This window comes from Dryobates pubescens, chromosome 8 (genome assembly GCF_014839835.1).
Source record: "Dryobates pubescens isolate bDryPub1 chromosome 8, bDryPub1.pri, whole genome shotgun sequence".
Taxonomy (NCBI): domain Eukaryota; kingdom Metazoa; phylum Chordata; class Aves; order Piciformes; family Picidae; genus Dryobates; species Dryobates pubescens.
In genome coordinates, this window is record NC_071619.1 from 14515219 (window position 1) to 14534720 (window position 19502).

At 37.3% G+C, this 19502-nt stretch overlaps 1 protein-coding gene across 8 annotated transcripts in view; it reads right to left on the minus strand.

Annotated features, from left to right (window-relative positions):
- CPEB3 (cytoplasmic polyadenylation element binding protein 3) overlaps window positions 1–19502 on the minus strand; it is a 78243-nt gene that overhangs the window by 41086 nt on the left and 17655 nt on the right. For 3 of the 8 annotated variants that reach the window (XM_054163624.1, XM_054163626.1, XM_054163625.1), the window contains exons 3-4: window positions 13921–14080; window positions 2132–2188 (exon numbers count right to left, since the gene is read on the minus strand). In XM_054163624.1, the coding sequence (XP_054019599.1) occupies window positions 2132–2188; window positions 13921–14080 (217 nt within the window). The remainder of the gene's footprint in view (window positions 1–2131; window positions 2189–13920; window positions 14081–19502) is intronic. The other 5 variants (XM_054163631.1, XM_054163629.1, XM_054163630.1 and 2 more) reach the window with 3 other exon arrangements.

Consider the following 19502-nt stretch of genomic DNA (forward strand, 5'->3'; position numbering starts at 1 on the left):
TAATAATATCAACTATTTTGCATAAATTACATATTTATGATTCCAGGCTTATTTAAGTATGTAAACAGGCAATATTTCAATAATGTCATCATATTTTAAATACTGGAAATGCATAAATATGTTTTGGTTTGGTCCCTCAATAAGCTATGCTGATATTCTAGCAATACACCAGGACTATAGCTGCAAAGGATCATTATTTTCTTCAAACAATTTTATAGTTGCTGTAAAAATTCCAAAGGAATTAATATTTAAGAAACTATTTCTTCCTGTCTATTTCCATTAAAGAGGCAACTTGATTTTTAAAAAAGTAGTTTATCTAGCAGTGACAGAAATCAGAATACAATATATTCCTCTATCTAGGATAAAACTGAGTTGTCCAAAACAAAACTACTCCCATTTTATATAGTACAGTAAACAGTATAGGGTTTTTGTATCAGATTTTCATTCAGTCTTCAAAAGTCTCCATGAGGCTTTGTAAGGAATACTGCTGTATATTCCTTAGAAACTGTCAATTCATAAAACATGACTCAATAATTCAATTAATCTTCTATCCTTACAATTACATTTCTGTTGCAATCAGCTTATTGAAATGCCCATGTCCAAACAAAAAATACATTCCAAGACCAGAATGCATCTCCAACAGCAGCAGACTGCCCTGTGCAGTACTTACACATACATACCCCCACATGAATGAAGCTTTTAAACTCCTTAATTAAATGGAGTATTTCTCTCAGTTAATTACTTGATTTCACATAATTTTATGTGCCCATAAGAAAATGGGACACATGCTATGACAACAGAAAGTCTACAAAATATCACCTTATCATTAGCAGCATAAAACTAAGAAAAAGAGCACAAGCACAGCCCTGTAAATTCCAAAAGCTGGTGCTTAAACCCAAATGGTGAAGCCCTCACATCTTATCTATTACCATTTTTCAATTCTTCACATGGATAAATTATTTCTGAGTTCTGTGTTGTACTACACAATAAACTACAGTTTTCAATTAGACACAGTATACTTTACACAGGCAGTAAAAAGGTGAAACAAACAACAAAAAAAAGGAGAAATTAGTAAATTAATTTGACACCTGTATTATATCGTAAGCAAACCAGGACATTTCACATAGTGATCAATTCTTAGGATTAGATGGACAAAAACTATGTTTTGATTTGCGTAGCTCAGTTCTACACCATTCTGGTGGTGCCTAACATCCCATCTCTACATGATATGGGGCTGTCTCCAGAGCGTCTAGACCCACTTTGGCAGGATTTTGGAATGCATATCATAGAAATGTTTATGTTGCAGAAGACCTTTAAAAGTGACTCCAACCATTTATCAGGTACTGCCAAGTCTGTCATCAAACTGTATCACTGAGCACCACAGCTGCATGTCTTACAAACATCTCTGCTGATGATGACTCTACCACTTCCTTGGGCAATCTTTTCCAGGGCTTGATAATCCTTTGGGGAAATAAATTTTTCCTAAGATCTAATCTAAACCTTCCCCGATGCAACTTGAGTCCACCTCCTCTTGTCCTGTTGCTTCTTTACTGGGAAAAGAGGCCAACCCTCATCTCAGTACAACCTTCTTTCAATCCGTTATAGAGAGCAATAAGGTCTCCCAAAACATATATTCATGTAATCTTTCAGTGAATTTCAGCCCCACATTTTTTCCTCACTCTTTAGGTTTCTAAACATTGTCTCTAGGCTTGTCTACATAATGATTTAGGGAAGTCAAAGTAAACTCCATCACTCAACGCAATTGCATGCAAAACTTGTAATTACTCATCCTGAATACATCAGAAGAGGTATCAGAAACTAAACTTACAGATTTAACACATACACACTCACAAAAGAGGAAACGACAGAAATTGGCTTGCAGTATTATCTACAGCAGGCATTACAAAGCTTTTAATGGAAGACACAAAGTTACTGTTCAGCTAATATAAAGAATCGCCAACAGTACCAATAAAAATCAGAGATGACTGAAGTATGAAAATAATTCTAAGTGAATGCACATAAACTTCTATGCAAATGTTATTACACATATTTATGTCTGACTGTACAGCTATATACACAATAAATGTAAGAAAACAATGATGATATTAGTCACTAGATATTAACAACTTACTATTAAGAGCCATAATATTGTCTGTTCCTGGATGATGGAAGTTTATTCCCATACGTCCTGCAATGTAAATAAAAGCTATTTAAAATGTTTTTATTTAAAAACTGAATTAAATTAATTAATATGAAAAGTTGCTAAAGGGGATGAACAGACAAGGTAGCCAAATCCTCCATCTGCTGAAGACAACTTCCCAGGAATACACATTTACAATATTTACCACCGTAGTACCTTTACCATTATGCAAAAAGATCAAAAAATAAATGGATGGCCTCAAAGTTCAACCTTGCTGCAGACAGCAGACTTGAAATAATGAATACATTAAAATGTACAAACATTTACACTTAATTAGTAAAAATAAATCCCTGTTTTCCATACTACCTGTGTAACCAGAAGCTCTCACTGGAAACAAAGCGCTTCCCCTGACTTTGCATTCTTCCCTAAGAGTCTGCTATCACTTACTATTGGAGATCAGATGCTGAGTTAGAGGAAAGTTTGTTCATGGAATACATGGATACTTAAAAATCTAGTATCTCTTGACTCATGTTCAAGGGAACTCTGCTGGTGCCAGTTTCCAAGAAGCTAGAGATGCAAACTAGTACCAATTCTTGGTGAGATTTAACAATTGAAAGGTTGGTTTAAGAAGATCCCTGATGACTTTAGGAACAGCAAGTGGGAACAAATTTTCACACTGTTACTTTGTTTCAAAGAAGACTACTCCACAGAAATCTGCTTTTATCACCAAAGCAAGAAATGAGCCAACTCAACTACTGTTCAGATTAGGTTGACTTTTAGATACTATTTAACTGAGCTGAAGTACTGAAAACACCCTGAAGAAACTGTAACAGGACTTTAACTACCACTTCCCCACACCCTCACCCCAAACCCATATGACAGTCTCTGTGTGGAAAAAAATTTTAAAGGATTGTTATAGTCACATAAAGAGTTATTTCACTTAAGTAGTGTAAGTAACTTAAGTTACTTACAAGTGATGTAATCTATTTCATATGTTCTTCATACCCTAGATTTATGGTTAAGTTTAGGAGTTACGGAGGCAGCTTATGTTTACTGCAACAGCACTCAAATATGGGAGCTCAAGACCCACTCACTATACTGAAGAACCAATATAACCATTAAGTTGCTGTATTTCTGCAAACCCAAGTTTTAATAAATAAGCTTTGCCAAAGCAGAACCAACGCCAACCTTTTCCGACATTTTCAGTTCCTATTAGTAAGTGAAAGCCTTCTATTTCCACAGAGACTGCTGTGCTGCAATTAATATTCTTTCTGCATAGATGCAACAAGAAGTTGGAGTTCACTTTCTGAAACCAAGTCAGCAGCAGTTTAAGCAAATATGTATTTTCTTCACATTATAGTTTTCTCACTCCTTCAGAGAAACGTGCTGCCACAGCAAGACTCTGAAGCAAACAGCACCTCCAGAAAGAACTGGGGGCAGAAGGAAGGTAAATAAAGTTTCCATTTTTACTTGCCAACTCTTTGAGCAAAGCTTCTTAAAGAGATCTTCATTAACTACTTCAAATTTCCTAATTACAGACGTAATTCTCCTACACATTTTCACATTGATCTAGCACTGCAGAAACATTAAAGCTGCTCTTTTTTTCAGTTAGTAGAAGCTTGTGCTAAAATATTTCTGAAATCTTGCCAGATTGACGTTAGTTCTCTTTCCCTTAACAGCCTGAGGTTACAGGCATTACTTGTAAAGAAAAATGGTCTGTGTTATAATCTACACTGGTAAACTTGCAATAAAAAACAAACAAACAAAACCCCTCAACCTTGCAATGAAAAAATAAATAAATAAATAATTGAAAATCAAGTAAAATGTGAATGTATAATGCTTGAATGGGCCCTACTCTTTTCCCTTCCTGAAGCTGAAATTCTGCTGTTTGACCAGCTTCAGAAATAGAATCGTATCTGTGACATCTGGGTTTGTTTTTTCCCTCCCTCCAAGCTGTCACTGGACCAGGTGCTGCTTGTGTGACATTTTGTCACCTGCCCTTGGCCTGCTATTTTTAAACAGTTCTTGTCAGCTTTCTTTTAAGAGGAGCAGAAAATACAGAGCATCACAAGCAGAAGGACATGTTCTCATACTGAGCTAAGCAACAGTGTGGGATAATTCTGTGTATCTTCAGAGATTCCCAAGTGCAATTCTACAGAAACAAAATCATGAAATATTTTTGAAACACTCCTGTATAAAAAGTATTCAAAACAGACTGGTAATGCACCAACCATAAGACAATTAGCTAGCAATAATTATAAAGCCTTAACTACATTTGAATATCTTGCTGGAATTTTTCAGCTGAGAAAAAAAAAGAATAAGAGGCCATATACAGATTACAAAACTGCATAACTAAGGAACAAGAGGAGAGCTCAAGTTACAAATCTATTCACTTCAAGATGCAATGCAAAACTGTGAAGTTTAGTCACTTAAGAAAAGCACATTTATGCTACCTGAACCTGCAGTTCACTGAACTAAAAACCAGGAACCCTTTGAGTAACATCCCCAGTACTTGTATTTAGTGTACATCTGCCATTTTCACTTTGCCTGTCTTGGTTTCATGACTATCTACTGACTGTATTTTCCATCAGGTGCTTCTACAACACACACTTGGCTGTTAGGCTACAACAAAAACAACTCTTTTATGTAAGTCTTTTCAACTCCTGATTTAAAAAAATAAAAACTCTGTTGTATATTACTTGCTCTTTAAACATTTCAGAGTATAAATGAGGATTGAATGATTCTTGTGTAGCCCAAGCTGCACTTTTGCATACTCTGTGTCATTGAATTGCTTAGATTCTCTCTCATAACAACATTTAGAAGGACTTTTCTGGCTGGCCTCTCAAGAATGTGCATCTTGTCACTCATATCAGAAATTAGATATTAAATAGAATTTAATTTCACAGCATTCTTTGTAGAAAACAGGCATGATTTTGAAACAGTTTTGAAATATTTCCATTATCTTAAGGATTTATATCATTCCCCCATATAAATCTCTCCATTAAATGCTTTGCAAATAGATGGAATTATCTAGACAAATAATTAAACCCCAAGTTACATTAAGATTTTTCAGAAAGAGGATATCAGGCACAGTTTTACCACTACGGCAGGGGTTTTTGGACACTGTCTAGTGCCAGGCTTGTGTATAGCAGTCCCTTAATCTCAGCTTTAAAATCCACTGTTTTTAGCAGATATTCAGGCTTAATCTGAATATCTCAGGCTCAATCTTTCTACAACTCAGTGCAAAACTGATCTTTGATATCATCTTTGTATATATGTGTTGGCATTACCATTATTTTCCCATGTCTGAAACAAACACCGGTGACTAACCACTTACAGATATAACATTACTGTCTTTAAGGGATATCTGAATTAGTTTTCTCTTTGTAGTCATTTTCCCTTCCTGAGTGTTCTATGTTTTTTTGAACTTGTGAAATCCTAATCAGCCTCTGGAAATGCATGCTCATTCAGTTAAGAATTTTCAAGATTACAGTTACCTATTCTCATCATTTTCATGTTGCAAACAATATTCCAAGAAATAATGTTCATTGGTTATATATTGAGTAAAACTTCTTGCCCTGATATATATACACCTCATGATTTTCACCAAGATTGACAAGATATACCAATTCAGTAATTGGTATTTGCTGGGAAATAGCAAAGCTGGCCTGTTTTTGACCGGTCCTGAACTTACTGAGAACGAGAACTTGATCTTGCATAGTTCTAAAGATCATTCTTGATCTCAATTAAAAGTTATGAGTAGAGGTTCCAGTGGCAAGGTTAAATGAAAGTGGCAGCAGAAGTAGGTCTGCTATACTTCCTTAGTAATAAAACCTCCTTTATCATTCTTATCTCCTCTATCAAAGTCAGTGCCAACGAAAGGCATTAAAACCCAGCAATAGGTATTTTGATGGATAGAGAGATAGCAAGTGAGGTAGAACAAAGGTGAGACACAGAGAAGTGCGAAACTCAAAGCAAGATCAGTATTCCCTCAAACACTTGAAACAAGATTATCTTGACTCATATTTACTCAGGAGCCTAGAGCACAACCTATCACATACTCACACACATCCCCATATAGCATGTCAGTTTTGAGTCTGCCAAAAATCACAAAGCATGTGTGTGTATGTGTAAGAACTGCACTGATTTTTAGCTAAGTAGCCTTCAGACCATTCTCTCTCCTCTTCCCCAAAAATACAGGTACCTGAACCTAATGCTACAGCTGAGTTCCTAGTTCCAAACACATACCCATGCTTGTACTTTAAAAGCAAGACCTGATGTACATAAAAAGAAATCTGGCTTTACCTACAAGGGACCAGTAAGTATATGTACACATGTAGCAGTTCTAGAATTGTACTCAGAAGAGCAATACTGATACTGCTGGTGAGTTTGGGAGGAACAAACCAGTATGAAAGCGGAATTTTCCGTTAGCAATCTATGCTAAAATATACAAAATGCTCAAAAGAGCAAGAGAAGTTATAAAGAAGAAAAATAAAAGGGAAAAAACCCAGAAACATCAATTCTGTGATGCCAGTCTTCAATAATGAAGTCATTAAAAAAAAAAATAAATAAAGAGAAGGAAAACCAGGTATCTGTATCACCACTCCTTACACTAAATCAAGCAAAACAATAACAAAAATTAGATCAGTCCTGCCCCAAACACATTCATCAGGTCAAAGACAAGCACATGCTAGATGCCAGCAGAGTATTAGAGAGTATGATTATCCAACAGGATCGCTGAAGAAAGCTCCTAGTTTAAGAAATATCAATGGTTTAATAGTCATATTCTGTACTGAAATAAAATATTGAAGAGGATTTTCTTAAATAAGCAGAGTTTCAAATGGAAAAGAAATGCTGTTTCTATTAAAAGCATTAGCTTGAGTGGCCTAATTTTAAAGAAACAGCTGTCTCCTCGCTCCAGTTTCCATGTGCCTTTACAGAAGGTGTCTGATGAGCACTGAGATTTTGAGAAATGCTGTTACAATGCACTTTTTTCTAAGGAAAGTCTTGCAAAAAGCTCTAACTGGGTGGCACCATTTCTAGGACTCAGATGACATCTGTTCTATTTGCATGACCTTTGTGTTCAGCTGCTGACTGCAAACACAAATATGATCCATTCACCTTCACGTCTCTCAGGTCATGAGGCAAACTTACTGCTTTGCTCACAAAAAGCTTAACAATTAGAGTTAAAAACAATCTAGTTGCATGCATTGGAGTTAAATGAAGAATAAGTAAAGGTTCATTCTATATGTATTACAATATTGCCTACATACCAGATAATCTTCAAACAATGCTGTCTAGTCTCACACAAAGTTAATCACAGGAAATCTTAACTTTTACTTGGTTTTCATGTGAGCTGATACACTCTTTGCAACAGTTAAACAGTAGTAACCCAAGTAACTTCACTTTTCTGTTGTGGAGATATATAGGTGTAATTCACATTAAGTATTGAAAAAACAAGGCAAACAAAGTTTCCCTGCAGTTACTGTTTGTCTCTGTACTCATGTACATTCCTATTCATCCTCAACCAATCTCAGAAGAACAAGTTCCAAGATAGCCAGGGAGCATGTACATTCCACTGAAATACTGTGACATATCAACACATATTCTATGCATCTTTCTACAGTGTGATATCCATTAAAACAATTTTTAATAAAGCCTTCTTTTGAACTTCTCCCTGCACATGTGTGGTCCCTAAAGACTCTTTCCTTAAGATGTATCACAATGACACTGTATAAAGAACTTCAGAATTTTTGTTAGTTCAGGCTTTGCACATTACAATGTTTGTTTCCACTCTGATTCAGAATCAAACCCAAATATCACACTTAACAGTAAATTTAAAGTACATAGTAGAGACGGGACTTCTCCTCTCAATTTTGTATTTTGATTCAGTTTCATGACCTGTCAGCAGCACATATGCATGGCATATGATCCAACACAGATTAAATACCTCAATTCTTTAAAAACAGAGTAAGGGCAGCTGCTAGTTACCACTGACTAAATATATTTTATACCTCAGAATGCCTATGTTTGTGTTGTAATGCAATAGTTTGACACAGATAAACACATTGCAACAGTGACATATTACACCACAGTCAGGAGACACAGAGACACTGATGTAGGAAAGAAACGTTTTAGTCAGTAATAAGTAGCAGTATGCAAATACTAACAGGTTATAAAATGCTGCTAATATATCCTTTCCTCATTTAAGCAAAACTCTCTCCCACACTTTTGTAGCAGGTAACATATTTTATTGGCAACTCAACGAGGCCCTGGGCAACTTCATCTAGGTTGAGGATGTCCCTGCTGACTGCGGGGAGGTCAGGCTGGATGAACTTTGGAGGTCCCTTCCAGCCTGGACCATTCCATGATTCTATGAAAATAAAGATGACAGTTCAGGAAAAACACTCATTGCATACTTCTGTCATATAGGCCTGGTTATACCTGACACAGGGAACACCCAGATATCCTTGGCCACAGACAGTAATTCTCCAACTCTACCAAGTCTGGTGATAAACCATGTCCCTTGGTATCACATCTCTGCATCTTTAAACACCCCAAGGAATAGGGATTCAATCACTCTCTTGGGGAGCCTATTCAATGTTTGAGAACCCTTCCAGTGAGGAAGTTTCTTCTATCCAGTCTAAACTTCCTGGGTACAACTTGAGGCCATTTCCTCTCATCCAAGCACTTGTTACTAGGTAGTTGTAGAGAGCAATGAGGTCTCCCCTCAACCTCCGCTTTTCCAGGATAAACAACCCCAGCTCCCTCAGCCACTCCTTATAAGATCTGTTGTCCAAATCCTTCACCAGCTTTGCAGCCCTTCTCTACGTCTTTCATGTAGTGAGGACCCCAAAGCTGAACACAGTACTCAAGGTGTGGCCTCACCAGCGCCAACTACAAGGGCACTATCACATCCCTGGATTACTTGACACACTCTTCCTGATACAGGTCAGGATGCTGTTGGCCTTCTTGGCCACCCATGGATGCTGCTGGCTATTGCTCAGACAGCTGTCAATCACTCCCAGGTCTTTTTCTACTGGATAAATTTCTAGCCACTCTCCCCCAAGCCTGTAGCACTGCATGGAGTTGTTGTGACCCAAGTGCAGGATGTGACACTTAGCCTTCTTGAATCATCAATCCAGTCTCTCCAGGTCACTCTGCAGAGCCTTCTTACCCTCAAGCAGATCAACACCCCTTCCTATCTTAGTGTCATCCCCTTATTCAGATCATTGATTAAGATATTAAAGACAACTGGCTCCAGTACTGAGCCCTGGGGAACACAACTTGTGACTGACTGCCAAGTGGATTTAACTCCCATTCACCACCACTCTTAGGGATTTGCCATCCAGCCATTATTTTACCCAGCAAAGCATCCACCCATCCAAGCCACAAGCAGGATACTGTGGGAGAGACTGCCAAATATTTTAAGTCCAGGTAAACAACACCCACAGCCTTTCCCTCATCCACTAAGTAGGTCACCTTGTCATAGAAGGAGATCAGGTTAGTCAAGCAGGACCTGCCCTTCATGAACTCATGGTGACTGGCAACTTAACATAGATGGATAAGCTGGTAATTTATCCAAGTCCAGAAACATCAGAGCTAGGTATCAGATCTCTCTTAGAACAAAAAACACTGAAAAAGAACTTAGCCACCCTAGCTCTCCTAGGAACAGAGCACTAAGTCAGCCTGCCAATTAGACTAATAAGTTATCATTTATTCAACAAAAATAATGCAGCATTGCAAGACCAAGGATCAGTTAGTTTCTGCTGCACTAACAATCTTTCAGCCTTTCTCTTGTTCCATACTTGAAAGCAATACCCCCAGTAAAAGTCACTTAATCACACACGCTCTCAAGGCCAAGTGGATCATGGCTTTAAAAAAAAAATGTTCTGCTTTGGTGACCTTGAAAGAAACTCAAATTCCATGGCCTGCAGGACAAAGTCTGATCCTATCTCAGATTCAGAGAAGGTATGAAGACTCAGCTACTACAAACAAGAGGAAAGACACTTTTCTTTCTCATCCCCCCCTAAGCTTCTCCACTATCTCAGCTGAACAATGTAGACTATGAGGAACTTGAACCCCAGAATGAGAAGAAAGTATCCTAAAACAACTTCAATTTTGTCTTTACATCTGAATCTTTTATGGTTAATCCTCCCTTCCCCATTCTAGAGTCCTTGCTGTATATCCCAGATGATTATTTTTTGTTTCATGTATATGCCCTACAAAAGGGGCTATGTTCTAAGCAGTTTCAAACTTTAGATAAAGCAACTGCAATATGTTATTAAGATATACATACAGTACTTCTAAAAATGCATATTTGCTGAAGACTTTGCTGCCAGTGGCAGACTGAAATGATCCCAAAACATCAGCAGTGGCATTATAATACGTACCAGAGGCTGCAAGACTCTTATAGCTTTTCTAGAATTAAATCTTTCTGTATTTTCAAAATCAGGCTTTAGGTACTCATTCTTTTACTCCTTTTGTGTAAAAATTAGCATAGTTAGTGTATTACATGAAAGCACTGTCAGCTAAATTTGAGAAACAAGGTTCCTTTACCAAAAGATGAACAACATAAAGTCATTTGAAAGCCATCTCAATATTTTTCACTGTCTGGTTTTTGTGATTGTTTTACTTTCTAACTACAGAAGAAAATAAAATAACAAAACCTAAGAGATCCTCTCTTGGTCACAGTCACAGAAAAAGAATGGAAGATTTAAAGGGAAAAACATGCTCAGTTTACCATGAAAGACAAAGGAGGTAAAATAAAGAGGAAGTAGCTCTGAGATTTGGTTAGGTCAATAAGACTCTGGAAAGAGCAGTCAAAATTTGGCACAAGAGGCATTTGCACAGGAATGTCTGTGAAGGAATGAAAAAATCAAGCTACACAACTAATATATAAAAAAAGAAGTCAAGATGATAATAAATGAAAATGTGACATTGACTTAGAAAACAACCAAAAGCTGTCACTTTCTCAAGGTGATTACAGACTAAAATGTGCTCCCCTACTTTAAAGGAGAGAACCACAAGAGAGTGGGTTAAATAAAGAAAAGAAGAGCAAGTTTAGAGGACAAGATTAAGTAAACTCTGAGGAATGTACAGAGCAGGACAGCAGCTGAAAATCTGCATCTTTGGTAAAGAAAAAGCAGAAAGTACAGGGTAAGAGTCAAATTGTCACAGAAAATGCAACAAAAATGAAACAGGAAAGTGATTTGAGGAGTGGATCAATATTTGCAGAAAACTAGTTAGGTTTTTATGAAAAGGATTCAGTTAAGAGTAACATAGATCAGTTTAGCACAGAGGAAGACAAAACTTATTGGAAGAGAGAATGAAAAGGAGCCCTGAAAAAGCCATTCCTATGAATACTGCTAGTCATGCTGCATAGTGTGAAAATAGGAGTAGAGGAAAGTCTCCTTCTCTGGAGACTTTCAAAACCCGCCTGGACACATTCCTGTGCAATTTGATCTAGGCAAACCTGCTTGAGCGAGGAGCTTGGACTGGATGATGATCCCCAGAGGTCCCTTCCAAACCCTAGCGTTCTGCAATTCTGTGAAAGTGCACACTATGTCAAACCACGGCTGGAGGTTAGCAAAGCAAGCCTTACAATCACAGGCAGGAGGAAAAGAAAGGGTCACAAGGAATTAAGTATATAAATGGGGGGATGGGGGGGAAACCATCTGGCAGAGGCAGAGATAACTAATAGTAAACAAGATTTCTCCAGCAGTTACTGGACTGGAAGCTGGAAGCTAAGCAATGAGACAGCAAAGACAAATAGATGAGCAGCACTGGCTGAGAAAACAAGATAGAAAGAGTACATCCAGTAAGTGACAAATGTTTGCTGGACAAAAAGTAAAGCTAACAGTCCCACTGGTGAATGGGAAAGACCAACTCAAACTTTATAATCAATATCCAACTCTTTTTGAACAGAAAGTAACAGTTCCTACTGCTTTCAAACATCCATTTAAATTCGTCAGTCTCCAATGTAAACTACTAGAGACTAAAACATTAAGTTTGTTTTGGAAAGGAGAGTTTTCTTTAAAAGTACAAAGATACTTAATGAAACCGAGAATCTATTTTCTTCCTCATGCAAAACACAAACAAGAAATAGCATTATGACACTCAGCTACAGCTGTGGAACATGACACAACACTTACTTAGACTAGCTCAGCTGAGTACTGAAAACTATTGCTGATAGAATGATCAAGCAATAAAAATTATTTTATGTGCTAATACTCCAATTAAAAAACAAAAAAGAGAGAGACAATAGAAGCATAAGCAAAATTACACTTACAAGTCCTTTTTTTTCTTCCCAGACTAACACAATTTCTAATCCAACCTTTCTCAGGTTTTTTTCCATGCTCAGGTTCATATGTAAATTCCATGTTTAAAAATTAGTCTCGTTGTGTATATATAAATAAGTACTGATTTAAAACAAACAAACAAAACAAACCCACCATGAGAGTTTTACCTAGGTTATAATACATTCAATAAGATACAATAAATACTTTACTAACTACTAATGTGGAGAGGGGTTTAATTTCTTTTTTTATATCAGCCAGATGAAATGCACATCCACAGAAATCTCAGTTTTGCTGAGCTTGTTTTTAGCACTTAGTTTGGAGGACTGTGTCAGTATAGACATGAGTCTGCATTTCATGCCACTGTAGGCAGCTGAATAATGGTCATAGGCACACGAAGACTACAGCACAGCAAATTTCAAGATAGTGGAAAGCAGAGATTAAAATGCTGAGAGTACAGAACCCAGTTTGGTATGGCTGTAAAAAAACCTCTGTACCCAGAGAGATGGTGAAAAAGGCAGAAGACCTTACACCAAGATAAACTACTTTTCCACATGTAGTATAGAAACGGAGAAGGAAATCAATGAGGCAGTTCTGATATCACAGAAGTATACATATAAGCATTAGCACAGGAAGTAGCATATATAGGTATATTTCTTCTGTAATGGTGTTCCTTTTCTGTTAGTTCTGTGTCTCAACTTAGAGCCTGGAAATCACTTCAGTACTTTCATTGTATATGGCTTACTTACTAGTTTCAGTGTTCAAAGTCAACAAGAATGCGTGTGAGCAAAAAATTTGTATTTCAAACTGAACCCATAAAAGATTAAGACAGAAGACTGTGCAGCCCTATCAGGAATATTTAGTTACTGAAATGCTGCCACAACCTTTCAGTCTTGCAGTATAAGCCGAGTATAAGAAATGGTTCCATTTCCAGTGCTACACCTGTTAGTTTAGTAGCCCCAGTAAACAAAGCTCTCCTGACACTTAAAACATTTCATAGCTTCTCCCCACAACTGAAATACCAACCAAGGTACATTTTTTCTTCAAAAGAAACCTGAAACAACTGTAGAGAGAAAGCTTGATACAGTAGTCATTTTACAATCCTGTAGGCTAACAGATAATCTAAAAATAAGAGTAATATTAACTTTGAATAAGATGTTGGACATAGCAGTGGACTGCAGTTGCACTACACACTCTCTGAGCCGAGCAACTGCAGTACGGGATTTGCAGCTGGGTAATTTGCAGATACATAAAATGAAGGTTTGGAAATGCCAGTTGGACTGTACTACAATTCTGCACTCCTAATAATTGTATAAACATTTTACCTTATCTTCCTACAGTAAAGATGATTATCTTAAAATGGGAAAACAGAAGTTTCACATTAACTGACAACTCATTCATTAGCAAAAAGTTTATAGCAATACTGAAAAGCTGATTTTTGTTTAAACACCAAGCAAGCATGGACATATGAATATTCCTAACCTGTAAAATGATTCCTCCACATTATATCAGCGAAACTCATTGGTGGGCCACTGGGAGGGTAGTGTTTACCTTTCAGAGGCTCATGATCAGTCCTTATCATATCCATTAAGGAATTTTCCAAAGAGTGCAAGTTAAAAGTGTCATAGGGCCTATTCCGGTCCTGAAAGAAAAGGGAAAAAAAAAAAAAAAGGAAAGAAAAAGAGGAAAGAAAGGCTGTTAGAGAAAAAAAAAATCATTTTCTAACATAGGTTTACTTATTATTTAATAAAACTCCAATATCCAACTCTACACTTTGTCTTTACAGAACTTTATGAATATAAGCTGTCAAAATTATATCCTTCATTTTGCACCTGGTCCTTTCACCAATCCTTTTACAGAGAGAGGCTTTGTAATACTTCTAAAAGTACACAAAGTTAATTCTAAACATTAGCATTTAAATAATGAGTTAGAAATAAAGCAATGTTAATGTTTACATAAGAGAAGTGGAATTGTTTCAGACTTTATAGAGATTTTTTTAACAGTTTGTTCAACTACCTTCTGTCGTCAAAGCAGAAGCAAGCAGTGCTCAAGATGCCAGCAAGCACATTTGTTTCAGAAAATACCAAGTAAGTCTACAAATGTCTACCATGAATATTACAGGGTTAAAGAAATTATACTAGATGCAAGACAGCAAAAAAACAACACTTTCTCATGAGGGCGCTCAAAAACCTGAACAAGGGTTGGTTTGTATTGTCTGAAAATCTCATTTGAATAAGTAACATTAAGGGTACTCTGTAAAAGTGAGATGTATTTTCAAACATAAACTACATTGTACTTGCAAGTATAAGTGAGTCCTGGTTTCAGAAGGGTTCTCAGTCTGATGATGGAGGATGGCAGCCCTTCATGTTTCTGTGTCTGACATTGCTCAGTGCTTCTCTTTGCAATGGCATCCTAGATTGTATTAAGTACAACCAGCAGGTCTAGGGAGGTTCTCCTCCTCCTCTGGTCTGCCCTGGCAAGACCACACCTGGAATACTGTGTCCAGTTCTGGGCTCGCCAATTCAAGAGACACCAGGATCAACTGGAAACAGTCCAAGGGAGAGCTACAAGGATGACTGTGGGAGTTCAATATCTCTCCTATGAAGAAAGACTGAGAGACCTGGGGCTGTTTAGCCTTGAGAAGGCTTAGAGGGGATCTTATAAACATCTATAAATATCTGAGAGGGGGATGTCAAGACAAAGATGCTAGACTCTTCACTGGTGCCCAGTGATAAGGAACAATGGGTACAAGCTAGAACACAGGAGGTTCCACCTCAACATGAGACACTTTCTCTGCTGTGGCGGTGCTGGTGCACTAGAACAGGCTGCCCAGAGAAGTGGAGTCTCCTTCTCTGGAGACTTTCAAAACCCACCTGGATGCTTTCCTGTGCTGCCTGCTCTAGGATCACCTACTTTGATCCTACTTTGGCAGGGTCATTGGACTCAATGATCTGTGAAGGTCCCTTCCAACTCCTAACATTCTGTGATCTTTAATTTGCTGTAGTTCAGCTTTTTTTTTAAGTAACAGGGGAAAAGAAAAAAGAGCTAAGGGAGATGGTATGCATGGGACAGCATAACAGAACAGCCCCTTGTAGTTACTCAGTTTCTGATAAACATTATTTTTCTTAGACTCATCACTATCTTACTTTTCTTTACTTAAAGCACAAGTATGCAAAAGCTAGCATTATTTTTTCTTTGTTCACTATAATATTCTACAATTAATACATTCTACTGTGCAAACTGAAACCTTCATTGTAATATGCCACCTTAAATTCCTGGAACAGTGTTTTACCCACGCTGATTATTACAAAATAATTGTCTTGCTTGAAAGGACTAAAATTTAAAATGCACAGACAAGAAGCAGCAGTATACATAGGAAATGTAAAGAAAGCTTTGTCTTGGTAATTATTATTTCTCTTTAACCCTCTTTGTCTTACACTGTCTTTAAATAGAACTAAAGGAGAGTTTGCTGGTATCATTAAACTTTATATTATTATTATTCCAGTTCTGGAATTCAAATAAATATACATTATTAAAAGTTTGCTGTTACAGAAAGCTCTGAAATACAAAATCTTCTTACTGCCAAAAATCTTAAGTTCCCACACTCTGCCTACCCTAAACTGAAGATCTAACTTCCCTTCTCCAACATGCTGATTTTGTATTTTCTAAAAGTGGCCTAGCATTATTTTCTTCACACATTTATTTAATCTATTGAGTAGGTTTTGGCAGTCAAACATGAAAGCCAAAGAATAATACTTGATTTCTGTTAGAAGCTATACTAAGCCCTAAAGTTCAAATGAGCTCACTGATTTTCAGTTTTCACAGTTGATTATTTTTATGTCTTCTACAGCTGCTTAGTATACTGACATTTGTATATTGTATTTAAAAGAGCACTTGCTCACCTAATCCAAGCAGATCAATACATATGGAATATAAACCCAAATTTATGTCCAGGATACTTGAAATAGATCTCAGGGTGTGAGGGGGAAGACAGGACGAAACCAAACAAAACCAACCAACCAAAAACCAAACCAACCCACCCACCAACCACCCACAAACAAAACAACACATGGGAAAAACAAACAAAATACCCATACTAAACGCACACCCACATACACAAAAAATACCACACATCCCCATTAAAACAAAAAGAGATAACTTCTTTTTTTTCCTAACAGAGCATTTTAATTTGGTTAAAATAACCCGCTTGTAATACATAGTAGAAGAGTTTGTTTCATTCACCTTCTTAAAAGAAATGCAAAGCCAGACTGAGAGGCATAATTTTGATGTAAAAAAGCCCACACCAAAAAAAAACACACCCCAGAAACCCACCACAAAACTCCATTCTTGTGATATATTAGTAACCTTGTTAAACAGGATCCATATTATCCCCTCAAAGCAAGGATTTTTGTTGACGACTTCTATTTTTCAGTCAGATCAGTCCCCTGATCTATCTTACAGCTGTAGCAGAGCTGAGCTGGCAAAACCAACACCAGCAGGAGAGCAAAAGGGCAGGGCTGTTGCTTTTGCCACAGTATTTTTTTTCCTCCAGCTTTAAACATTCCTGAGATTATAGTCTTAGAGGTCAGAAGGAGGGAGTTCACAAGAGGACACAGCCTACAAATGGAACTTAATTGTCCTTCATATATATATATGTGTGTGTGTGTGCGTATGTTATAAGTATGTTACTACAGCAACAAATTTCTGAGAGGTCCTACTTTGTTCTACCACTTCCCAAGGAACCACGCAACAAGGACACACATAGAAAAATAGGGAGAAAAAATTCACAGCCTCAAAGGCAAGGCTACACAGGGCATGGGTGCTAGGATGCAGAATGTTTCTAACTTTTCAGGGCACACACAAACCTGTAATATATTTTCAAGATTAAATCAGACCTACACTGGACACAGAAAGATCAACTTTAATCAAACCCCTTTACCTAGGGAATTATAACACTTCCCTCTACAGTACTGGAGCAAGATAAATCAAGTAAAGGAAATTTAGGCACAACAGATTTTTACAAGTATGTTTTGGCATGTGCATAAGTGTAATGCACACTGACTACAGAATTGGTAGTGTAGGTAATAAAACAAACAAGTCAGAGTTAACATTCTAACTCCTACCTGGCTCCTACCGTCTGGCTACTACCATTTTTCCTCAGAAGCTTTCACTTCAGCAGTAACTCAGTTGTGCTCCACAGATTTGAAGATTGTTTCCTAAATTCAACAACTTCCTTCAGGAAGCCTGGAGCTCTGCACATGCACAAGATGATCCTTCCTTATTTCTCAGCATGAACAAGTCCACCTGGTTCTGTGAAAACTGATACTGTTCCATCTCCCAGATTTGCCTCTTGCATTGTTCCTACACGCTCTATCTACTGCCAAACAATTCCAACAATGGAAACATTCATAAAGGTCTTTACTAGCACATGAAAATTTTGCAGGGAAGTCCTGGGACTAGGGCTAAGAATGGAAATCAAACTATAAAAATACAGAATGATAAAGCAGATTTTAAAAACTAAAATAAAATTGGAAAATAAGTTTGACCAGCCAACAGGCCTGGAAAATCTGCTGGCATCTTCTAGAGAAGACAAAGATCCTAAAGCCTACTTAGATAAGCCACGTTACGGATAAATGGAATCTACAGCTAAAAGGCACTGTCTTGGGCTAAGCAGCAATCATTAAGTTAGCCAAAGATTAAAGTCCAGCCTGTCCATGTTGGATTGCACTTTTGCTGTGTACAAGCAGCAACTCCTTCCTTGTCAGCTGATAGTGTATATGGCAACATATTTCAGTTCTTGCATTATGCTCATCTTGAAAGAAAGAAAAATAGCTTACTAATAACAACTATTAAAGACATGGGTCTCAGAACCTAAATTCTCAGCCCTTTGCTCTTATCTACATGTTCATCTATGCCACAGACTTCCCCAAAGTGTACATGTTAAGCACAGTGAGAAATTACAAATGTATGTGCAGGACCAGATTTCTGAAGGATTACAAAGTGAAACAGACCTTCAGGTGAAGCTGGGTGTCAACTGTCTACCTTAAAATGTCTTAGTTGTAAGAATAATTAAAAATGTAACAAAATACACTGTCTATTATTTGTCTATTTAAAAAAAAAACCCTCAGCACACAAAACAACAAAACAACCCACATAGCAAAGGTCAGTAACTCTGCCAAAACAAAAATAACTGCAGAGTCAAAACACTAAAATAAAATGAGAAAATACAATAATTTGCATTTTTCATGCATTTTACACTTGGGTACATAGGTATTATGATAGCCTTTAATTACACAACCATAATTTTCCAGAGGTCTCCAGTCTCCATCCAATACACATAATTAATCAAAACAGTGCTTTGAAGAGGTTGTTTATCTCTAGAACAGATGCCTGTGTTGCTTATTCCAGGAGAAGACCAAGGTATAATCAGTATGTCAGCAAATTCCAGGAAGGGAAAAGACATCCTGTAAGTTACCTTGATTATGAAACAAACACTACTTAGTGGCACCTGAAATATGTAATTGACATTTATTTGTATCATCTGAAATCAAAAGAACTTTTCCCCTTTGTCATACCCTGTAATGTGTTGTGCTTTTGTCCTGCCCCCTTCAAACTCAGGGCATGGGCATGTAAGGACAAGCCATATCTAGGTACTACTTCAGCTTCCTCCCAATAGATGCACAGACTATGTCTTTACTGATAAAAGGGAAGGACAAAGAATGAGGAAATAATAGGACATTATGGATAACAAAGCCAAGACTGGATCTAAAGCTAGGGCTACAATAGGCATTAAGTAGACCTTAATATAACCTAGCTATCTCACTACCTCTTTCAGCTTGAACAGGCAGCACAAAGTGATTGCAGCTAACGAAATAAAGGAAATGACCAGCATATCCCATGGCAGAAACCTTGAGAACATGCTCCTTGCTCAAAAACAACCCTGAAGCTAAACCCTTTTCTTCTGTCCCTTATGGCAGCAGGGACATTTGACCATTGAGCTGATTAAGCTACAGTCACAAAGTGAAAAGTTTTACCCTGAGAAAGCATGACATAAAAACTAACAC